The 25,206-nt window shown below is 40.9% G+C and overlaps 1 protein-coding gene across 1 annotated transcript; it reads left to right on the top strand.

Moving 5' to 3' along the window:
• The first annotated feature begins 111 nt into the window (after positions 1 to 111).
• Positions 112 to 16,317, top strand: CCT5 (chaperonin containing TCP1 subunit 5). Its single transcript, XM_067529480.1, has 11 exons — positions 112 to 289; positions 7,040 to 7,100; positions 7,191 to 7,355; positions 7,845 to 8,043; positions 9,846 to 10,038; positions 10,276 to 10,425; positions 10,759 to 10,878; positions 11,351 to 11,536; positions 12,557 to 12,694; positions 13,532 to 13,712; positions 16,015 to 16,317. The coding sequence occupies exons 1-11, from the start codon at positions 185 to 187 to the stop codon at positions 16,140 to 16,142; spliced, it is 1,626 nt and encodes a 541-aa protein (XP_067385581.1). The 5' UTR covers positions 112 to 184; the 3' UTR covers positions 16,143 to 16,317.
• The last annotated feature ends 8,889 nt before the right edge of the window (positions 16,318 to 25,206 follow it).

The following is a 25,206-nucleotide window of genomic DNA, read 5'->3' as shown; positions in this document are numbered from 1 at the left end:
GAAACCCTTCCTTCCTTCCTTCCTTCCGGTAGCAGTCTGCTGCGCGTGCCGTCACGTTACGTCGCGTCGCGTCCTCCTGTTGCGTTGGGCGTGTGCGGCGACTTTGTCTGTCCGAGTCTGAGTCTCTGTCTGTCCTCCGGTCGGTCGGTCTGCAGCGTCAGTGCGGCCCGGGGGTGGCAGGATCATGTCGGCGATGGGGACACTCGCGTTCGATGAGTACGGGCGGCCCTTCCTGATTCTCAAGGACCAGGATCGCAAGAGCCGCCTCATGGGGCTGGAGGCCCTCAAGGTAACTGCGCATGCGCCACGGTGCAACGGCCCGACCGGCCCCGGCTCCATGTGCTCCTCCTCCCCCCCGCGCGTGCTGGTCGTTTCGTTTCAACCGCCGCCGGGTCTGGCCCGGACGGTCTGGGGCCGCCGGAGCTTGGCGGGCGGGGCGGGGCGGGGCCGGGCGGCTGCGGCCCCGAGAACGGCCGTGACCGGCCTGAGCGCGGAGCTCTTGACCCCGTCCCCGTCGGGGCCGCTCCGCCTGGGCCGGCGACCCCAGCGCAGAAGCCTTTGATGAAGCCGCGTCTATTGCGGGCCGGGTTGCCCAGAGCGGGCGCTCGGGCGGGGCGGGGCTGGAGTCCAGCCATGGTCGGGCCTTGCTCTGCGTCTGCCCCCTTAAAGCGCGCACGCGCCGAACCAGGCTCTTCTCCCCCGGGACAAACATGCTTTAGTCTCCCCCGTCCTAAAGTCCCCCAGCCCGTTATTGGCCCGTCTCCCGTCCCTCTTTAACCTCCTTGAGCACATGGTTTATGACCTGATTCCTCCAGTCCAGCTTCTCTGCTTTGCACTCAACTGAACCGGCTCAAAGTCTCTAATCTCCTTCTATATTGATACAACAGGTGTCACAGAAACTTGTTGGACTGAGGATAATCAGTGGGACCCGGTAATGCCATGGTACACAATATATCAGAAGGACAGCGTAGGTTGTACTGATGGGGGAGTGGTGCTATAGGTGAAAGAAAGCATAGAGTCATATGAAATACAAATTTTAAATGAACCAAAGTGTGCCACAGAATCTTTATGGATAGTAATTCCCTGCTTAACTAATAAGAATATAGCAGCAGGGATATACTACCGACCACCTGATGAAGAAGATGTTAGTGATTGAAATTCTCAGACTTTGAGGTCAGAAGGCACCATTATAATCGTCTAGTCTGACCTCCTGCCCAACATAGGCCACAGATCCTAACCCACTCATTGCTGTGATAGACCCTCTAACCTATGACTGAGTTATTGAAGTCCTCAAATCATGGTTTAAAGACTTCAAAGTACAGAGAATCCACCAGCAAGGGACTTGTGCCCCATGCTACAGAGGAAGGTGACAAACCCCCTGGGCCTCTGCCAGTCTGCTCTGGAGGAAAATTCCTTCCTGACTCCAAATACAGCAGTCAACTAAACGCTGAGTATGTGGGGAAGACTCACTACCCAGACATCCAAGAAATAATTCTGTGTAGTAATTCAGACCCCACCCCATCTAACATCCCTTCACAAGTCATTGGGCATATTTACCGCTAGTAGTCAAAGATCAGTTAATTGCCAAAATTAGGCTGTCCCATCATTCCATCCCCTCCATACATTTATCAAGCTCAGTCTTGAAGCCAGCTACGTTTCTTGCCCCCACTGCTCCCCTTGGAAAGCTGTTCCGGAACTTGACTCCCCTGATGGTTAGAAACCTTCATCTAATTTCAAGTCTGAGCTTCCTGATGGCCAGTTTAGATCCATTTGTTCTTGTGTCCACATTGGCACTGACCTTAAATGACTCTTCCTACCTGGTATTTATCCCTCTGATGTATTTATAGAGAGTAATCATATCGCCCCTCAGCCTTCTTTTGGTTATGCTAAATAAGCCATCTTCTTAATAGCTCTTCTTTGCCCCTGTTTCAGTTTGATTTCATCCTTCTTAAACATGGGAGACCAGAACTGCACAGAGTATTCCAGATGAGGTCCCACCAGCACCTTGTATAATGTTACTAACATCTCTCTGTCTCTACTGGAAATACATGGCTTGATGTATCCTAGGACTGCATTAGCTTTTTTCATAGCCACATCACATTGGTGGATCATAGTCATCCTGTGATCAGCCAATATGCTCAGGTCCTTTTCCTCTTCTTCTATCACTTCCAACTGATGCGTCCCCTGCTTATAGCAAAAATTGTTATTAGTCCCTAAATGCATGACCTTGCACTTTCCATTATTAAATTTCATCCTATTTTTTTACTTCAGTTTACAAGGTCATCCAGATCTTATTGTATGATATCCCGGTCTCTCTCTGTATTGTCAATACCTCCAAACTTAGTGTCATCCGTACACTTTATTAGCGCACACCCACTTTTTGTGCCAAGGTCAGTAATAAAAAGGCTAAATAAGATTGGTCCTAAGACTGATCCCTGAGGAACTCCACTGGTAACCTCCCTCCAGTGTGACAGTTCACCTTTTGGTATGCTCTGTTGTATCTCCCATTTAACCAGGGAGATTAGAGATGCTATAAAAACAAAAAAACTTCCAGTAATGGAGGATTTCAACTATCCCCATATTGACTGGGAACCTCAGGATGGGATGCAGAGAGAAAGTTTCTTGACACCTTCTTGGAGCAGCTAGTCCTGGAACCCACAAGAGGAGAGGCAGTTCTTGACTTAGTCCTAAGTGGAGCACATGATCTGGTCCAAAAGATAAGTATACCTGATCTTTTTGATAATAGTGACAATAACATAATCAAATTTAACATCCCTGTGGGCCGGGTGGGGTCACCAAAGCAGACTACCATAGTAGCATTTAATTTCAGAAAGGGGAATGCACACAAATGAGGAATTAGTTAAACAGAAATTAACAAGTACAGTGCCAAAAGTGAAATCCCTGCAAGCTGCATGGAAACTTTTTAAAGACATAATAGACATTCAATTTAAATGTATACCCCAAGTTAAAAAACATAGTAAAAGGACCAAAAAAAAGCACCATCATAGCTAAACTAAGTAAAAGAAGCAGTTAGAGGCAAAAAGGCATTCTTTAAAAATATAATTTGAAAAACCAAAAAAGGAATTTGAAGAACAGCTTGTCAAAGACTCAAAAAGTAACAGCAAAATATTTTTTAAGTACATTAGAAGCAGGAAGCGCGCTAAACAGTCAGTGAAGCCACTGGATGATCGAGATGCTAAAGGAGCACTCAAGGAATTAAGGCTACTGCGGAGAAACTAAGACCCTGTCCGCACTAGCTTTTATGCTGGCGAAGCATTTGTCACTCAGGGGTGTGAAAAAAACAAACAAACCCTGACTGCCATAAATTTTGCTGAAATAAGCGCTTGTGTGGAATAGACAGGAGACACTCTCCCACTGATATAGCTACTGCTGCTCATTTAAGTGGTTTTATTATGTTGCCTGGAGAGCTCTCTCCCATCAACATAATACAGGAGCTACACAAGTGCTCTTACCGCGACACGTCTGCACTGATACAGCTGTGCTGCTGTAAGTTTTAACAGTAGACTAGCCCTAATTGAATTCTTTGCATCAGTCTTCATGGCTGAGGATGTGAGAGAGAGTTCTAAACCTGCAGATTGAGGTGTCATTAGAGGAGGTTTTAGAACAAATTGATAAATTAAACAATACTAAGTCACCTGGACCAGATTATATCCACCCAAGAGTTCTGAAGGAACTCAAATGTGAAATTGCAGAACTACTAACTGTAGTATGTAGTCTTTCATTTATATCAGCTTCTGTACCAGAACTCTGGAGGATAGCTAATGTGATGCTGATTTGTAAGAAATGCTCAAGAAGCGATCCCAGAAATTACAGTAAGTCTAAGTTCAGTACCAGGCAAATTGGTTGAAACTATAGTAAAGAACAGAATCATCAGACACATAGCTTGAATACGATTTGTTGGGGAAGAGTCGTCATGGTTTTTGTAAAGGAAAATCATGCCTCACCAATCTACTAGAATTCTTTGAGGGGGTCAACAAGCATGCAGACAAAGATTATCCAGTGGATATAGTGTACTTAGATTTTCAGAAAGCCTTTGACAAAGTCCCTCACCAAAGGCTCTTAAGCAAAGTAAGAGGTCATGGGATAAAAGGGAGAGTCCTTTACTGGATCAGTAACTGGTTAAAAGGTAGGAAATGAAGGGTGGAGAGAAGTTAATAGTGTTGTCCCCCAGGGATCTATACTGGGACATGTGCTGTTCAACATATTCATAAATGATCTGGAAAAGGGGGTAAACAGTGAGGTTGCAAATTTTGTAGATGATACAAAACTATTCAAGATTGTGAAGTTACAAAGTGATCTCACAAAACTGGGTGACTGGGCAACAAAATGGAAGATGAAATTCAATGTTTCAAAGTAATGTACATTGGAAAAATAATCCCAACTATACATGAAAATGATGGGGTCTAAATTACTGTTACCATTCGAGAAAGAGATCTTGGAGTCATTGTGGGAAGTTCTCTGAAAACATCCACGCAATGTGCTGCGGCAGTCAAAACTAACAATGTTGAGAATCATTAGGAAAGGGGATAGATAATAAGACAAAATATCATATTGCTTCTTTATAAATCCATGGTACGCCCACATCTTGAATAGTGCATGCAGATCTGGTCACCCCATCTCAAAAAAGATATATTGGAATTGGAAAAGGTATAGAAAAGAGCAACTAAAATTATTAGGGGTAGGGAACAGCTTCCATACAAGGAGAGATTAATAAGATGGATTTTTCAGCTTTGAAAAGAGATGACTAAGGGGAGATATGATAGAGGTCTATAAAATCATGACTGATGTGGAGAAAATAAATAAGGAAGTGTTATTTATTCCTTATAACACACAAACTAGGAGTAATCAAATGCAATTTGGGCAGCGGGTTTATAATGAATAAAAGGGGATGTTTCTTCACATAACACACAGTCAGTGTGTGCAGCACTTTGCCAGAGGATGTTGTGAAGGCCAAGAGTATAATGGTGTTCAAAAAAGAACTAGATAAGTTCAAGGAGGATAGGTCCATCAATGACTATTAGCCAGGATAAGTAGGCATTGCTGTTTGCCAGAGGCTGGGGATGGCCGACTGGATGGATCACTCGATGATTACCTGTTCTGTTCATTCCCTCTGAAGCACCTGGCATTGGTCACTGTTGGAAGACAGGATACTGGGCTAGATGGACCATTGATTTGATCCTGTATGGCTGTTCTTACTTTATGTTCTTCTATTCTTAGCAAAGCTCCCAACCAGGATGCCATCCTCATTCTCTTTGATGTGTAAGATGCCTTTGATACAATTAAACCACGCCTCTTCTTGAGCTCTTGGCTTCTCTGACAGTCTTCTCTTGGCTTTTTTCCTACCTCTTTAACTACTACTTCAGCAAGTCCTTTGGAGGATCCTCCTCATCCCCCCTTTCAACTGTCAAGGAGCATGGGTGCCTCAGGGCTTTGTCCTGGATCCCCTTCTCTTCTCCGTTTTATACCTTATCTCTGGGTAATCTCATCCACAAACACAAATTAAATGACCACATGTATGCTGCCAACTCACAAATGTACCTGCTTGTAGCAGACCTGTCTCCATCTCACGATATCTAGCTGTCAGCTCCAGCTGGATATAGCTATAACAGAGCTGCTAATATTCCCTCCCTGCTGCTTCCTTTCTCGGTCACCATCCTGCTTGTCACTTAGGCCCTTAAGATGGGTGTCATCTTTAACTTGTGTCTCTGTATTGATCTTCACACCCAGACTATGTCAGAATCTTGCCAATTTTTTTCTGCGTAACATGGTTAAGAAATGGCCTTTCTTCTCCATCCACACAGCTAAAATTCTTATTCAGGCGCTCATTGTCTTGCATCTAGATTACTGTAACATTCTTTTCTTTGATCTTGACAAATGCAATTTTGCCCCATTCATATCCATTCAGAATGCTGCTGCAAAGATCATTTTCCAAACTCATTGCTTTGATCAGCCCTCTCTTTGCATCCCTTCACTGGCTGGCTTCTTCTTCTCTATCACTTCAAACATAAGCTACTTGTCTTCACTTTCCGGGTGCTTCATGGTCAATCTCCACCCTGCCTATTATCTCCCTTGGCTATTGAGCTGTCGACATTCACCTCTAATCAGCCCATGATGTCAGTCTCCATTGCCCACTTGTTACATTTGTCAAATATAAGTACCTTTATGCTTTCTGTCATGCTGCCCCTCATATTTGGCAAGCACTCCTCATAAACATCCTCAAAGCTTCCTCATCGTCCTTCTGGTCCTTCTTCCTAAGAGCTTGTCTACACAGCCCTGCAGTGCGGACAATGGGGGTGTGAGTGCTGCATGCTGTAGTGTTGCACTCAACTGCCTAGTGTAGACCCTGCTATCATGAACTAAAAGGTCCCAGTTCACATCAGCGTAGTCCTGTCAACATGAACTAGGCATCTTTTAGTTCATACTGCAATTCACATCCCCTCTAATCTGAACAGTAGGGCTGTGTAGACAAGCTCTAAAATTTGATTTTGCCATATTGCCTATGAAATGCTGGGCAGCTGTTGTGCTGTGTTGACCAGTATTGTCTGTTTACTTGTACTTCTCCATCTGCCTGCCTATATCTATCTGTTGTTGTTTGTCTCATGCTTAGGGTACGTCTACGCTTAAAATGCTCCAGCAACACAGCTGCAGAGCTTCAGCTGCACTTCTGTAGTGCTTCGGTGTAGTCCCTACAGTGATGGGAAGGGTTCTACAATCACTATAGTTAATCTACCTCCCTGAGAAGTGATAGCTAAGTCAACAGAGGAATTCTTCTGTTGACCTAGTACTGTCTGCACTGGGGATTTTCAATGTAGACAAGTTCTTAGATTATAAATTGTTTGTATAGTGTATAACACAATAGGGTCCTGGTTCATTATTAGGGCTCCAAAGCGCTGCGGTCACACAAATAATAAATGTTGCATTTCAATAATTCAGCTGTTCCATTGCTGAAAGAGAAGAAAATTGTATTTTTAAGGATGTGTCATAATACTGAATTTATATTTGCATTTTTGTTTCACAGTCTCACATAATGGCAGCAAAGGCTGTGGCAAATACACTGAGAACATCACTGGGGCCCAATGGTAAGTATGAGAATGTACGTTTAAACACATCTTCTTGTAAGGTTTCTTTGATTATTCATAATTTCTATACTTTTTGAACTCTTGTTTTAGGTCTTGATAAAATGATGGTGGACAAGGATGGTGAGGTGACTGTCACAAATGATGGGGCCACCATTCTGAGTATGATGGATGTGGATCATCAAATAGCTAAACTTATGGTAGAGTTGTCTAAATCGCAGGATGATGAGATTGGAGATGGAACTACAGGGGTTGTTGGTAAGAGACTTATCTCAAATCTGTCATCTTTGAAATCAAGTTATTTAAAAATACTTTTAAAAAGTTGACCCTATATAAATAATTAGCATGTTCACAATCTCAAACACATTTAGTAGCGTAGCTAGCATTTTAATCCTCTTGCAGCTCCGTGTGTGTGTGGTTGTTTTTAAAAGGGTAGGCTACATTTGAGGGCAGTATTGACACTCTATCCCTTGTATTAAATACATCCATATATTTAATTTTTCACATATCTTAAATAGTTTTCTTCCAATTCCGTCTCAACTTCTAATTACTGCTTTTTCTTTAGGATAGTTTCCTCATTAAGATTGGTCCACAGTTATTGAGGAATTTTAGAAACTTGTGCCTGAAATAGTGTAAGCCTGCAAGGACAAATCTGTTAAGCACACTTTCTAACAATGCATTGCAAGGTAAAATAACTTAGTAAATTGGTGGAGGAAGGTACATTCTTGTTTTTATTTTGTTTTGTAGTTCTGGCTGGTGCATTATTGGAACAGGCTGAGCAGTTGTTAGATCGTGGTATTCATCCTATGAGAATAGCAGATGGTTATGAGCAGGCTGCACGCATTGCCATTGAAAATCTAGACAAAATCAGCGATAGTTTTCCAGTTGATCCAAAGAACAGTGAACCTCTCATCCAGACTGCAAAGACAACTCTAAGTTCTAAAGTGTAAGTTTATACCGGAAAAAACCTAACTACTGTAGTTTGGTACTTGAAAGAATTTGGGGGGGAAATCCTTGAAATTTGTTTTTTTCCCTCCTGGAATATAAAGTTTGTTGCATTCCTCAATGAAATTGTTGCTCAAAGTTAAAGGTTGTCACTTCTTATAGTTATTATCTGTAAAATTCTCTGCTGTAATTTCACTGATGCAATAAGTTTAAGAGGAAGAATTAGTAAGCCATTCTCCTTACAGGTATGATGACATCTGACAAGCAACTGCAATAGAAATTCCTCTATGCTAATTTCCTTTTCTACTTCCACACTTTCTAACATCCCTTTTTATATTTCTATGTGGTTCTTTTGCCCTCACTTTTAAAAGATACTTTGCTTAAAGAAAAGATGACACTAGATGGATTTAACATGTGATAAATAGCTAATATTATCGTAGTCTTGCCTTCTACCTTTACTTATATTAGTCTGTTGTGTCATTGCTCTGATTTTTCTTGGCTATAGTAAAATGGAAGTTAGGTAGTTAATTTGCTACCCATCATGGATGATAGTGATTTGATGGCATAATATGATTTTCCTCTGTTGTCAGCAGACCAGCCCAAAGTGGTGCATGCATTTTAGGTGAGAGACTCTCAGCCTCTTCAGGTTTGCAGCCTCTTTTTTTGAAGTCAAGGTTTTTCACTGTCCCCTTTCATTTAATTTATATCGATGATGATAATAATATTCCTATATAATTTGTGTGTATGTTTTGAGAGACTGACAGAATATTTGACCTTGAAGCGTAACGGGGAGGTGGAGAGAGATTTTCTTTGCTTCAAACTCTTAAATGTTAGTGACCCCTCAATTGCTTTATCCCCTATGGTTGAGAAGCACAGCATTGGGTAACCCAGCATGACACATCAACAAGTATTCAACAAATTAATTGACCACTGACTGATTTTCTCAGTCTTCTTTAAGATAGTAGGTGTGAGTTATCTTTTCTTGCTGGGCTGCTTTAAAACAAAAATGTTCCTGTTATTCCATCCTATCACTATTGGAACAAAGAAAAAGGTACTAGTGATGCTTAATTTAACTGAAAGTCTGATCAACGCTCTTGTTTTTTCTTAATTTAGGGCAGGTAGAACACTGGCATTGAACATTTTAAAAAACATTTGTGTTTTTCACTTAACTTTGACATTTGCTGCTTGTCTTACATTAATGAACATTTCAAGTCTCACTGTATATTGTTCAAGATAGTGTCATAGCTGGAAGCATCTCCCCTGCCTTCTGTCTCTGTGGCATATTAAAGTAATTCTAGTCAAACCATTTTGCTTTAATCTTAAAGGTTAATCTAGAGTGTGATTTGTTTTGTGTGGCCAAAAATCTACATATGGTCCAGCAGCAGTTGTCTATAGCATGCTGCAGTATACCAAGTATATATAATTAGATTAAAAGAGGTCCTTTCCCAGATGTACCTTGCATGTTGTTTGGCATGCAGCCTATATAAGTCCCTCACTGGTTATAACTCACTTGTAATCAGTTAAGTGTGAGAGTCCCAAATCTATCTCTTGGTGAAATATCCAAGAAGAGATGTTCATCTCCACCACACAGGCAGACAAATTACATTCGTCTCTTACTTTGTAGTTTAACTTGTCCTTCTCTCACCGATTCAACAGCCAGAACCCCCATCTTATTGCAATGAACAATCATTCAAAGCTCAAATAATCTTTGTTGTTCTCTGTTAAGGCAGTTGTTCTCTATGGAGGGAGGAACACATTTTGAACAATTGTAACTAACTTCCTTTACGTTTTGCTTAAACTTAGAATTAACCGTTGCAACAGACAAATGGCAGAAATAGCTGTAAATGCTGTACTGACAGTGGCTGATATGGGACGCAAAGATGTTGATTTTGAGCTAATCAAAGTACAAGGCAAAGTGGGAGGGAGATTGGAAGATACCCATTTGGTCAAAGGAGTGATTGTGGATAAAGATTTCAGCCATCCACAGATGCCTAAAGTAAGTTATTCTTTTCTGGTAGTGTCTGTGTGTTAGGCTTTATTTAAACCATCAAGGGAACTTTCTTTGCTCCTCCAACTGCTGTATCTGAACCCCCTCTCATGTACTTATAGAAATTTCTCTTTCCTAGCTTGTAGGAAAAATAATTTTATTAGTAGGACTGGGGCGGGGGTCAAAGAGAGTGAAGATATTATTGAGGTGAAAATAATTAATCTTAATTTTTATTTTAACATGTAGGAAGTTAAAGATGCTAAAATTGCAATTCTCACTTGTCCATTTGAGCCACCTAAGCCTAAAACCAAGCACAAGCTTGATGTAACATCCGTGGAAGATTACAAGGCACTGCAGAAATATGAAAAGGAGAAATTTGAAGAGATGGTGAAACAGGTTACAGTTTTTAAACATATCTATCCCTGATGACTTTTCTCCCCAGTGTATGCAAGAGTGAAATATCTTGCTTTTCATGTAGGATTTGACTAATAGTTCCATGAGAAGCTGACCTGCTTGTATGCATATACTTTTTAAAGATTACAAATGAATGACAAACTATTCAAAGAATAGCTGTAATTAATGAACAGACTGTAGTTTGAAAGTCACTTTCATAGTTGGTGTTCTTACAGGTCATCCTTTCTATCCTCTGTATTTCAGTACATGCAAGTTCAAATTAAATCCACTGTATTACTTTTAACTTAGTAACAAACATATTGAAATTGCTTTCAGATTAAAGACACTGGTGCAAACCTAGCTATTTGCCAGTGGGGTTTTGATGATGAGGCAAATCACTTACTGCTTCAGAATGAGCTTCCTGCTGTTCGTTGGGTTGGTGGACCTGAAATAGAAGTAAGTAAACTTCTGTCAGCCTTCATCTTGCATTGCCATGACTGGCTGACAAAGAATCTAATACATGATCACTTTGGAAGCTCTGGCTTTCAGGAGAGGAGCTGCACAACTAATATACACGAGTCTCAATCGCTGATTGTAAAATAGCACTTGTGAAAAGAGCACACTGTGAATGACGTTATGATCCCCAATTGAGTCCCCTAGGTGCTACCCTAGTACAAATAATAACTGAAGGTTAAAATTGAGCTAGAAAAGTGTGATGGGTAATAAAAGGTGACCTAAGACTCCACATTTAAAATTTCATTCCTTGCTCTGCAGAAGCAATCATTCCCTGAAATACTCTGAAGGAGGGGAAGTCTCCATTTCAGAGTCTAGTCTATAAATTGGCCTTCTTCCACCTATATTCCACAATAAACCCTTCCCTTGAGAAAAAAGTCTTTTCAAAATGACTTTGATGTTTCTTTAATTTTAGTTGATTGCCATTGCAACTGGAGGGCGCATTGTTCCTCGTTTCTGCGAACTCACATCTGAGAAACTAGGTTTTGCTGGCATCGTCCGAGAGATCTCATTTGGAACAACAAAGGATAAAATGCTTGTTATTGAGCAGTGTCAGAATTCCAGAGCTGTGACCATCTTCATTAGAGGAGGAAATAAGATGGTGAGATGTCAAACTCTCATTTACATATTGAGCATATCTTCTGCTAATTTGTAACAACTTGCAAAACCATCAGGTGCATCCAAAAGAGCTTCAGTGTTTCACTGTCTTGTCTAAATTATGGTATTTGACGTGGGGGAGTGAACAAGTCAGTTGTTCACGTGACTGGGACTGCCAGCAGTGATTGCTTGTTAAGAGTGGCAACTTGCTATGCAAAGTACTGCTAGATTCACATTGCATGCTGTTGAGTAAAACTCATGATCCTTTATCATGCAGTACGAGTAGCTTCACTCTTGTGCCTCATCCCTTTTACTAGCTGCTTGTGTGAGTAAAATTACATTGAATAATTTTGCAGGATCTGGCACTTACTCATTTTCACACAGCAGTAGGCACTTAATCTTCTTCTATAATTCTTGGTCTGATCTTTAAATCAGAATGGTGTCTTCTGTGCAGAGAAACAACATTTCAAACTTTGCATTAAATCAGTTGGTGTCCAGTGTGTTGCTCTTATCCTGCTTGGTACTTAAATTCTATTTGGAGCCAAAAGCCTAAAGGAGGGGGAAACAGAGGTAGGGTACACATAAAGAGTTAAAAACAGACTTCTGATCTATTTTAAAAAACAAAACAAAACTGCTTTCCAGGTTTGCTTAACTTTTTTTATATAAAACACATCAGCATCAAGATATTAAATGGACTTTCTGAAGTAGGAATCATAAATACTCTAGCATAAAAACCTTTGTTTTTATCTTGGAAATACTGCAGGCTTGAAAAGTGATTTGGTTGCCAAAGTGAAGAGTTGAAAATCTTTAAAATTTGTATGTGTAATTTCTAGTGTTGAAAAGCTGATTATTTCAAAATGTAAAGTTCATGAAAACAGTAAATTTAAAAAAATCTAGGTCATTACAGCAATATATTTCTATTCAGATATTACTTGGCTGTGGAGTTTCTAATTCTGTATTTAAAAAAACCTTGATGAACTAAGATTTTTTGGGATTCTCCTAACTTTACATATTAAAATTCAAGATTATTGAAGAAGCAAAACGATCTCTTCATGATGCGTTGTGTGTAATCCGGAACCTGGTTCGTGATAACCGCATTGTGTATGGAGGTGGTGCTGCCGAGATCTCTTGTGCTTTGGCAGTTAGCGAAACAGCGGATAAGGTAAAAAAAAGAAAGAAAAGAAAAAGGAAAACTTTTTATCATTCTCCCTCTCAATGACAGAACATCAGGCTTTAGTATTTGTAACTGCAAAACATGTGTATGTTAAGGAATTGCATGATTCCGCTTATGAACAGTGTTGTATAGTTTTGCACATATTAACTGCTGCTGATGAAGCATAGCAAAGCAAAATAGAAGAAGAAAAGCTGTTGTGCTGTAGTAAACTACTGAGTGGTTACTGATTAAATGATGATGCTGTGAAATTTTCCATTGAGTTGCTAGCCGCCTTTTCAAACTGATGGACTCTTATCAAAGATGTTGCTTTTGCAATACTGAAATTATCTTTGAAAGATGAAATAGGACAACTTAAATTTATCAAAGTCATGTTTGAATTCAAGTATGGATCTTAGGGTTTGGTTTTAAAAGGTTGTAACCTTAGCCAGCTCAAAATGTGCAGTCCCTGTGAGGTAGACTATATGGATGGGGTATTCAGTGGCACATCATTCCATCCTCTATACCCTAGTCCCTCATTTCAATATGATGATTAAATTGCAGTCACTCCCACTGTTTCATACCAGCACTTCTACTGCACAATAGCAGGGACCATATGTTGAGTTACCAAACAGCCAGCTGGTGCATTATTGGCTTGCCATGTAGACAAGCCCTTTTTCCTTGAGACTGATGTAGGATGTATTATGCATATAAGCACATTGACACCACATATAAACATTCATGTTTTAAAGAACTCTTGCATCTGTAGTATATGGATAAATTCTTTCACTGTTTCAATGTGATAACCTGGTTTTGCTAACAGTCTAATATAAGCCTGTACTCTCCTAGTGTCCCTCTTTGGAACAGTATGCTATGAGAGCTTTTGCTGATGCCCTAGAAGTCATTCCCATAGCTCTTTCTGAAAACAGTGGAATGAACCCCATACAGACTATGACTGAAGTGCGAGCTAAGCAAGTGAAAGAAAACAATCCTGCTCTTGGTATCGATTGTTTGCGCAAAGGAACAAATGGTAAGAAAGCCTTGATAAATATTGTGCAGAGGAACTAAATGGAAGACATTTCTCAACAGATGGAAAAAGCTGTAGCAGATCTACCATGAGTACTACAAAGACTTCAGAAAATGTCTTACGAAGAATTTAACTTTCATTTATCTGTACTGTATTAACCCCAAGAAATTATTGTGTATAATGAAGTTCTTGTTTGCTGCTCTTTATTGAACTAATGTTGCTCTTAATTTTTCTGGTAATTTTTGTAATGGACTAAAAAGGCCTGTTGTATTTAATAGAAAACTTTGGTTCTAACTTTTTCGTCATTCTTTTCTCTCTAAAATATTTGTGTAGGAATTATTGCCCTCTCTTCTCTAAGAAAGTATTGCTATTTATCCCATCAATTGTCCAGTTTTGCTAGAACAGAATTAAGATTTTTTATAATCTTCACTGTTATGCAATTTGAACACTGTACCCCAAAATTATTTTGGTATAGAGCATTTATAAGAGTAGTGATTTTCAGAATAGTATCATAGTTCAAAAAATGGTGTTGTGAAGAACAATTATTCTTATATTACCTATTTTATACTAACACTAAGGCTAGGACTACACTACAAGCTAGAGATGTGATTTCCCTGCTCATGTACACATGCTTGTGGTACCTTGATGAGAGCTAGCAGGAGTATAAATAGCAGCAGTCTAGCTGGGGCAGCTGCAGTGGAGACACAGCCGAACTATGCTGAGTACAAACCTGCCTGAAACTGGTATGTATGTACCCAGCATGACTCAGCTATGCCCCTGTTGCCACAACCCATGCAACTGCGTCTATTCTACAACATTTGTGACCTCCTTTGCTATTTTCCAGCTTAAGACACATCTTTCAGAGAAGAATGTAGTAGCTTGAACAAATGATAGGGCGCAATGGGAAGTTTTTCATAATATGACATTGGCACATTTGTCCATACAAAATATACTGCGTAATTTTCTTTGTTTGCTTGACTTCCTTGTGATGAAAGTACTTAAGCTTCTACTGTTGTCTATGTGCCTTGTGATAGTCTATCACTGACACATGGAAACTGCATTTATTCTTTTCTATGAAGTTAAAAATCATGCTAGAGGAGGAAGAGATGGGAATATTGAGGGGGCAGGATATTAGAAAAATAATCTGGACCCTCTTATTTAAGATCACTGTGAATGCTCTAAAAGTTACTCACTTTGTAAATAAATGGGTAGCTTGATGAGGTTTTAAAAAATATTAGTCACCTTTTGACCGTCAAGGTTGCAAGCAGTATGCCACACCCCCCTCCCCCCCAAAAAAATGTGTAGGTGATCACATAGCAAATCACTCAACTTAATCCAAGAAATGTAAGAGTATTTTAATACAAGTAAACAATAAAAAGTAAAAAAATGCACAGAGCAATATGTTTTGAATCCATAAGTTCTTCATTGCCCTGCTGAGTATTTTTACTATTTATTTTTGCTTTAATTTAATCCCAAATAATTATTTTTAATATTTGTTAAACTCACTTTTGTGTGTGGTCACCTACAACATGTAAAAAACCAAAGCTGCAACAGACAGGTGAGTGTGCAAATGTTTTATGTTTGTCTTCCAAATTTTGGTATCAATCTGCAGTTTTTTAAATGAGCTGCTAACTGCGATTATTTGGATTTTCTGGTTGGTTGATTTTATTTTGAAGAACACTTTTCTACCAAAAATTTTCTATTGCAATGTGAATTTCTGAGTTCAGGCTCTTAAAACATCAATTAATCAATTAGTAATTCTTGATAGTCAAAGAATTTGGAAATACAATAACCTAATTTTACACCACGTGAGCAAAATTTAGGCATAAGTAGGGTGAGTTCAGATGAGACTTTGACCTGGAACTTCCTTTGCTTTTGTGTTGCCCTAGTGGATATAGAGAAACTTTAAAAATAATAATAATACTGTGCTCCAAGTTCGGAAGTTTCAGCTCAAAATAATTTTTAAGACTCAGATGTAAACCTAAAGTCTTTTTTTAAGGAAATGTCTCAGCTGTAGTATGAACACTTGACTGCCCAAACAAAATGTACAACTTCAGAGAAATAAGCTCATTCTATCGTTGGCATGTTTTCCTTCACTATGCCTCACTGGTCTCCAAACATATAAAAGAGAATAATATGCATGTAGAATAAAATTCTGGGTTTTGGTAGAAGGGTATGATTGATTGTATGGTAGTATAATTTTAAATCTGAAATGTGATTTGCACTCTGGGCTCTTTTAATGACTCTTTAATTTGACTATTTTAATTTTGGGAGGAATGTCTAAATATTTCCCCTCTTTTGGCAGATATGAAGGAACAACATGTCATAGAAACCTTAATTGGTAAAAAGCAACAGATTGCTCTGGCTACTCAGATGGTTAGAATGATTCTGAAGATTGATGATATTCGTAGGCCAGGAGAATCTGAAGAATGAAGGCTGAAAAACAAGGAATAACACATAGTGGAGCCACTTCAGTAACAAAAATCAGTGGGATCTCAACAGTTCATCTTCAGCTATTTATTTTTTAACAACTTTTCTTTTTGTTTTAGACACTGTAACTGCTAGTTGTTGAAGACAATAAAGTACCATTTAGCAATTGTGGCTTCAAGACTTGTTTCAGAGACATCATTGTGTGTGTTCTTAGGTGTTTTCTAGGAAATATTCACATCCTTTTATATTGACATGCCGCAAGAAAGGTAGCTCAGATTTTCCATTGTTTAAATTATTTATGGCCCTTAATCCGTTGTGCCTGAAGCAGACTCCTATTGCATATGCACAAAATCTCTTACCATTGAACGGCACATGGTCTGGATTAACTCTTTAGTGCAGCAGACTGGAAATTCTGTGTGAACTTAGACGAACTTTAAAAATGGAGTCTTGTGTAGAATTAAATTTGAAAATGAATAATACAGTATTCTTCACATGATGATAAATTTAATTTCACACTGCCCCACCCACCCTAATTTTCAGTTTGCTGCAGAATTTTGTGTTAAACTCATAGTGCATTTTAGAAATGTACGAAGTCCATTCCTTTAATTTTCCTCTTTATTTGTTGTTTTTTATTGGCCCAGTTTCAGCAAAGCACTTAAATCTGCTTAATTTTAGTCACTGGAACTACTTATATGCTTAAAATTAAGCATATTAAAGTGCTTTGCTGAATAAAACTACTTACATGCTTCAGTTCTTTGCTGAATTAGGGGTCTGTATATCCAATCTACCTTAAAGCTTCAATTTCCCTTATCTGAATTTTTAGTGTTTGTTGTTCTCTAAACTAATAGTACTATGGGTTTAGCTGCTTTTATTACAGTACTTTTTTAAAATAAAAATTTGTGGTCATCTTCATAACTATTAGTGCTACTCCCTATTATCACTTCAGGTATGTTTATACAGGGATAAAAGACCCATAGCACGACCATGGTTGTCCCCCTGGTCAGTCAGCTTGGGGTGTGGGGCTAAAAATGGTTGTGTAGATGGTAGGGCTGAAGCTGGATAGAGTCTGAGCTCAGAGACCCACTGCCCTCACAAGCTCCCAGAGCTCAAGCCTGTTAAACTCAAACATGTACACAGCAGTTCTTCAGCCCAACCCAGGCCAGCCATGGGTTTTATCACTTTGTAGACATACACTTGAATGCACATCATGAAAGACCACCTCACAGGAGAAGCTGACGACAAATGTGATAAAACTCAATGGAGACCCAAGGGCCATGTCTTTCTACAGTTTAAGAAAGAGAGCTTTAAATTCTTTCATTTACTAGAAAATTTAAACCATAAAGTTCAAAAGCTATTTTCCTAATAATTGAGCATGTCACCAATTTCTAATAAACGATGTAAAATTAAACTTAAACTTCGATGTGCTCCAGTTGCAGAGAGGAGCTCTCAATTATGGAAAATGACAGGCTGAAGAATAATCTAGACTATGCTTCAGTAATGGCTATGTATAGTATAACCATTGAGGGGTGTTGCAGGTTCTGGACAATTTCAAAAATAAAATACCTTCTTTAAAAACGTTTATAAATCATGCCAATAGCTACAGTGTTACAGGTGTTTTTCAGAAATACCTTAGCTGTCATTTCAAAATATTCTTGTTTTGAAAGTGTTCCAGTACTACATATATTTAGAATGGTACCAAAAATTGCTCAGAAGGACCTTAAATGAGAAATAACAGGCAAGATACTATTCTACTGTAAGTTATTTGTATGTTAAGTTTCAAAAGATGTAAGCTAAGGTCTAAAATATCTTTTTATTGGTGCTTTGCTGCTAAATAGATCAGTGGTTCTCAAGCAGGGGTACATATAGATATTTGCCTAGTTTTACAACAGGCTACATAAAAAGCACTTAATGAAATCAGTACAAGCTAAAATTCCATACAGACAATGACTTGTTTATACTGCTCTATATACTGTACACTGAAATGTAAGTACAATATTTATATTCCAATTGATTTATTTTATAAACATGGTAAAAATGAGAGAGTAATTTTTCAGTAATAGTATGTCATGACACTTGTATTTTTGTCTGATTTTTGTAAGCAAGTAGTTTTTAAATTAGGTGAAACTTGGGGTACCTAAGAGACTCCTGAAAGGGGTACAATAGTCTGAAACGGTCAAGTCATAAGAATGGCCATAATGGGTCAGACCAATGGTCCATATAACCCAGTATCCTGTCTCCCAACTGGCCTATGCCAGGTGCTTCAGAAGGAATTAATAGAACAGGTAATCAAGTGATCCATCTGAAATCTTTAAATGTGCAATGCTATAGGAAGAATTGAGGAGTTGATTCAAGTCCAAACCATTAGATTAATATCAAAGTATATTTAAAAAAAATCAAATACCCTAAAGTTTTAGTTGAGATTTTAATAGGGAAATTCAGTTAATGGTTTCCTGACTCACTAATGTTAATTGCATGCATCCATTTAAACTAATTCACATGTCTCACAGCTATCTACACAGCCTTTGGAAGGTAGAGGGTTGTATTATATTATTGGCAGGAAATTGTCTCAATGCCTGCTGTGTGATTATGTACTGAAAAGATATTCTAGGTAAGGTTTATATTACTTCCTACTAAGGCTACCTGATACTTCTCATTGTAAGATCCTGTGTTGCTTAAATATTGCCAAACTTAAACTCTTTGGAGTGGAATTTTCTATGCCAGGTGGCTGCCACAGGCTGAATTGCTTTGGAAAATTTCAGACAAAACCATTAAGCAGTTTCCAAAAATGAGGTTAGAGGTTAGTACATTTTTCTCCATGTTAAATTGTGGCAGCCTTTTTCTTTGACACGCTCTAGCACCTCCATGCCATGGAATAGGGCTTTTGCCATGCCTGTGAAAATTCCTCTAAATTTGGCCAAGTTACATGTTTGAAAAGGCTTATTTGCACATCCTCAGAGTGAGGTGGACACTTTGCAGCTAAATTCCCCTAAGTTTCCATTTGTGCTGAGCAGAACTTTCCCTCTGATTGCATCTGCGCTGCTTGGGGGTCAAGCCAAGCACTGGCTCTCAGTGTCTTCCCTAGTGCCACAGCCACCATGGAGGAGGAAGCTACCTGCTTTGAATGCAAAAGGGGAAAGAGCCATGCATTTTGGTGGGGAGGGTGGAGATTGAGGAAAGGATCCTTTGTGGAGGGGAGAATGACTGACTGGCTGGGCAAGGAGGCTGGGACTTTGACAAGAAGTCTGAGTGGAAACTGGAATTGGGTAGGCAAGGAGAATGGGACTGGCATGAGGAGCCAGGTGTGGGGAAGTGATAGGACAGGGACAGAGTGGATGCAATAGAGTTAAAAAGTGTTTCCCCCAACACTACAGAGCCTGGAGTGGAACTGAAGATTCCCAAGTCTCATTATTCCTCTGCTGTCAAAAACTATCTGTGAAACCCCCACCCAGAGTCTGTGTCTCTTCCCCTTTGAGTGCTGGTCTATATGGGGGATGGCAACCTAATGTTGCTATCAATTATTCCTTTAATTCAAGTGGCAGAGGTCTATGCAGTGAATCTAAAGGTTCCAACCCTTCTCAAAACCCACAGGGGGGACAATATGATTTCAGCTGAGAGAATTTGTTGGGGGTTTTTAAATTAGAAAATCACATTTAAAAAGTACATTAAAAGAATGCTGCCATTGTAACTCAAAAGTTAGGAAATGCCAGCGTTAAGGGTACCTGTGTGTATGCATTATGATCGTCTTTAATTACATGATTGTACAATTTTTCCACTAGACCCCTGCCTCATTGAGTGCACAGGGTGTACTCTGCTCTGGGAATAAATCAGGGTTATGTGTTATGTAAGGTACTGGTATGGATGGGTCTCGACCAATTCAGAACTGAAGGTTCTTTCCCTCAACTAAGTGAGAGGAACCATTAAGTCCAGGAACCAATTAATTATGAGGGACAGCAAAGGAGAAAACAAGAACAGGACCAAGGTCAAAGTTTAAAAATCAAAGCAGAAGGGGATACCAACAAGAGAACACCAGCTGGAGTCTACTGCCCCTTAAAGGCTTCTAGGGAGTCAGTGGACACTGCCCAGAGGAACTCTGCCCAGAGATTTGCCAGAGGAAGGGAATGGAAACAGACCACACACTTGCAGAGTCCCTGTCCCAGTCCAGCTTTCTCCTCTTCATATGGTAGATGGCCATGTTGGCCAGTGTCAGGAGGAAGTTGATTAGGAGGTCCCATGGGTTTGTAGGGGTCACAGATGAGGTGAACATAGATCAGGCAGTGCAGGAAAAGTGCAGTGCAAACCTCAGTAAGATGATCTGGAGGAGCTGGAAGAAGTGCTACAACCTGATACACCATGTAAAAATGTGCACCAGGGTCCCTTTCTTGCCACAAAAGGGACAGGTGTCAGGGGAGTTTGTGAGGCACAGCAGGTACACACCTGTGCTCACAGCTCCATAAAGGAGCTGCCAAGTAAAATCTCTGGAGTGCTCACCAGGGTTCCTCACCCTCCTTAGGTGACAACAGACCCTGCCACTTAGTGTCAGGGCGGTACACAAGGCCAAGAAAGCATGAGCATGTACAGATGTTCTCTGGGTGCGGTTCAGCACCAGACTGGCTGAATGTCATGTCACCAGACTGGCAAATGGCATGTTGGGGACAGCCAGGAGGTGAATGAGGCAGGGTACCAATGGAGAGTTCTGGAGGACCAGGGGTGAGGAGTGAGCAGGAAGCACCTCCACCCTCCCCCCAGCACTCACTCGAGAAAATTGAGAGAAGCGGGAGGCAAGACTGCCCTCTTCCTGGAATAAGTATTGGGCCATGCAGTGTGAATAGCCCCATATGCTGGCTAAGCACTGCGGGATCCACCCAGTCTCTCTAATCATAGTCCAGAAGGTCTCTGAATCTGTTGGCACGAGCCAGGACCAACCTCTGACACAAAAACGGGAGATTCCACCACCTGCACATGCAGATGGGGGTTGTGTGAGAAGGTCCTCCCCTTCGGCAGCCACTATGGACCTGATTGCTGAGACTAGCTTCCAGGTCCTAAGGAGATCCTGGTAAAAGACCAGCAACTCAGAGAAATCTTAGGAAAGACCTCTTGGGTGAAGATAAAAGAGCAGCTGGTCATATCATAGCCTTCGGAGATGGTGGAAGTTCTATGCCAGACTACCTGCACTAGAAAGGAGTCTCTGGATTGCCTGCTGGCAGGAACCTGACTGAGGATGCAGACAAGGCCCTGTTTGCCACTCAGAAGGGGAATCTCAGGACATCTGCAGAGACCCAGTGCATCACTGGCAACAAAAACTCCAGGATCTTCTTCTGGAGGCTGGCCAGGGTTCCCAGAAGCTGGCTCAGGGTGTTGAACCAGTGCCAGAGCAGAACTAGCTGGTTGAGCACCATCACTCTCCCCCAAAGAGAAGGGCCCTGAAGCACCCAGTCCACCTCTGCAAATGGACAGAAACCCTAGTATCTACATCGATCCAATTTTCCAGCAGGCAGGGATAAATGGCAGAAAGGTAGGTTCCTCATAAAACAGCAGACCCTTGCTTTTCCAGATGGCAACAGCTCTTGATCTAGTTGACCTAGGTGGAGTAAATTACCAAATAGATGGCTTGGCAGGCCTCCACTTGCACCAGGTCTCCCTGGTCCTGGATTATAAAGAACACAATGTCGGCATATGCCAATAGGACTACCCATTAGTCCAGCTCTCTTAGCACCAACCCCGTCATCCTCTTGCAGAGGAAATGGAGGAAGGGCTCGATAATGGTATAGAGTTGGCCGGACAGCAGACAGCTCTGACACACTCCTTGATCTAAGGTGACAAGTTCGGTCAAGGCCCAGGTGAGCTTGTCCCATACACTCAGCAGCGGTTTCTACAGCACCTGAAGAAACCTCACAAAATGGAGCCTGAAGTCAAACACCTGCAGAGTGTCCATGAGATATCTGTGATCCACCCTGTCAAACATCTTCTCTTAGTCCAGGTACAGAAGGGCGAGTGACAGACCATCCCTACACACTAAATGGAGTAGGTTCCAGACCAAATAAAGATTATTGAAGAAAGTCTGGCCTGGGATGGTTTAGGTCTGATGAGGGTGGCCTATGTCCACCAGCATGGACTTCAGCCATTGGAAGGTGTGTATTGAATGAGGCAGGGTATCTGCAGAAAGAGAGAGAATTATCTCATGGATAGGACAGTTAAATGGTGCCCTGAAGAACTGGATGCTATTCTTGCTGCTGCCAGTGAGTTCCAGTGTGATGCTGGGGAAGTCACTTAAAGTAAACGTTTCACATGTGATCACTAATTGTGGGTTCCTCAATTTCTGAGTGTCTGAGTTGAGACCCTGGAGTCTGAGTTGCACAAATGTTGAGCATCCACAGCTGCAATTAATGTCAATGGGAACTCTGCTTTGTACATTTAAAGTTCTATATAATGCGGCATGTACATATGATAAGTTATGTTCCTGTGGGAACCTTAAATTCTGAAGTCTTTGACTAGTGATTAAAATCTCTATCTTAACCTTGCATGTACATAGTGCTGTGCATGCACCAACTTTTTCACTGTGATCATGAAAAAGAAAATACTAGGGCTACCGTTAGAACTGCAGGGAGCAGTATAACTCTATGAATCCCCTCTGGGTGGAACCATCATACACACAATAGAACAGAAATAAATTTACAACAACTTTTGTCTTGTTTGTTGCCTGAATCAAACTCTAATTTAAAAAGTTCATTTCACAACCAGAATTGGGTTAGTTATAGTTCCTACTTAGGCTTTGCAAATAGGTATAATAAAAACAGTCAAATCCTGTTCAGGTTATGGAAAATGTAAGCTCCAAGTGTACTATCAGTCATGTACTGACAAACTTTTCTTGATCTTTACATTCCTGGTTGCCTGATCCTGCTGCCCTTAATTGAATGCACTGCTCATTAGGAATTTTGCATGCACAGTGACTGCAGGATTAAACCTGAAAGAAGATGGTCAGCACCAGCATGATAATTAATTGCAGGTCTACCTTTATTTCATCACAACACAACTTAAACATTTTTAAAATTAATTGGAAGTTGTATAAAGTTTTTAAATTAGTTTGTAATATTCCAAAACCACCACCTTTAAAAATACAACTAGAATTCTCTTTTAATAATGAAAGGATGTCAGATTGAAGTCACTGCTAAAATGAAAAATTAAAGTAATTTCTTCTCTATGATTCTGTGCATTGTATATATCTTGGACAATGAAAAGAGACTGCTGAGCATCACAGTGCCTAACTTTTAGGTGCCTAGCGAAACACAGGAACAGCACTGTGATCCACAAAGCCAAGTTAGGCACTTATGCTCCCTTTAGAAGGAATGAGATAAGATAGACACCTTAGGTGAGGACTATACAAAAAAATTAAGTTAACCAGCCACAGCGTTCAGGGGTGTGAAGAATCCGTATCCCTGAGCAACACAGTTAATCTCCAGTGCAGACAGCACTAGGTCCACGGAAGAATTCTTCCGTGGCCCTAGCTACCACAATGTAGGAGCATAGCCAGACATGATCTTCTGGCAGGGCCTCTGGCTGGCATGGGTGGGCCGGCCGAAAAACCCGAACTTCCTGCTTCTGGTCACATGACTGGAAGCACAAAGTTCGGGAAGCCTGACACTCCAGTTGCCAAGAGCAACTGGAGCATTGGGCAGCTTAGTGATTCTTGGCTGATGGCTTCCTGAGCTTCCTGCTTCTGGCCATGTGACTGGAAGCAGGAAGTTTGGGAAGCCACCAGCCGAGAAAGCTCCAGTTGCACAGGTAGTTTAAGCAAGCATGGGTGGGCCCGCTTTCAAAGTGGGTGGGCCAGGCCCACCTGTAGCTATGCCCCTGCTGCAATGGGAGAACCACTGCCATCACTGTGGTGAGTGGTTATACCGAAACACTACAGCGGCACAGCTGCAGCAATGAAGCTGCAACACTGTAGTGTTTTAAGAGTAGACATAGCCTTAGACTATGATCAACGAAGCCTGCATGCTTGGCAACCACCTAAGATATCTTGTGGGAGATGCCAACAGAAAAGGTGTGTGCTAAACCATACCCCTCTCTGGGAGATAGGTGCCTAAGGCTATGTCTACACTACAAAGTTAAGTTGACTTAAGTTACGTCAATGATCATCTACCACTATAAGTAAACTGCTTTTGCACATCCACACAACACTCCGTATGGTGATGGAACACATCCACAGTTGGTGCTCTTGCATTGAGAGAGAGCAGTGCAGCATGGGTAGCTATCCCACTGTGCAGCTCACCACTATTTGTCACTGGGTGTTGTGGGAAGGGATTGCAGTGTGGCTCAGTATCCCATGATGCAGTTTTCTCCATCCCATCATTCTATGGGCTTCTGACTATGTTTCATGCCGCTTTTCAACAGTCCCTGTAAACTGTGCACTCACCATCTCTGTCTAAAAGCATTGTTCCTGCACTGCACTCCAGTCTTGGGATAAGCATTGCAAATGCAACCTGGCTGATCCTGCAGTATTTCATGAGCTGCAAATCTGATAATGACATCATGGTGTCTGCCCTGCTGTGTACCATGGAACAAAACAATTCAAGATTACTGTTGGCATTCACGGAGCAGCTGCTCACAGTGGATCATTGGTATTGGGCTCGGGAAACAAGCACTGAGTGGTGGGATCACATCGTGATGCAAGTATGGGATGACGAGCAGTGGCTGCAGAACTTTTGGATGCACAAAGTCAACTTCCTGGAACTGTGTGCGGAGCTTGCCTCTGCCCTCCAGTGCAGAGACACCAAAATGAAAGTTGCCCTCATGGTAGAGAGACAAGTGGTCATCGCTGTGTGGAAGCTGACTACTCCAGATTGCTACCAATCAGTAGCAAATCAGTTTGGAATTGGGAAACCTACTGTGGGGGTTGCAGTCATGCAAGTGTGCAGGGCCATTAATTGCCTCCTGCTATGACAGACTGTGACTCTGGGCAATGTGCAGGAAATAGTGGATGGCTTTGAGGCAATGGGATCCCCTAACTGGTTGTGCAATAGATGGCACACATATCCCCATTTTGGCCCCAGACCACCTTGTGATTGAG

The sequence above is a fragment of the Emydura macquarii genome, unplaced genomic scaffold, assembly GCF_026122565.2.
Source record: "Emydura macquarii macquarii isolate MOO-44397 ecotype Brisbane River unplaced genomic scaffold, CSIRO-AGI_Emac_v2 contig_320, whole genome shotgun sequence".
In the NCBI taxonomy this organism is placed as follows: domain Eukaryota; kingdom Metazoa; phylum Chordata; order Testudines; family Chelidae; genus Emydura; species Emydura macquarii.
Note: the sequence above shows the minus strand (reverse complement) of the source record. Positions and strands in the feature narration are given on the sequence as shown.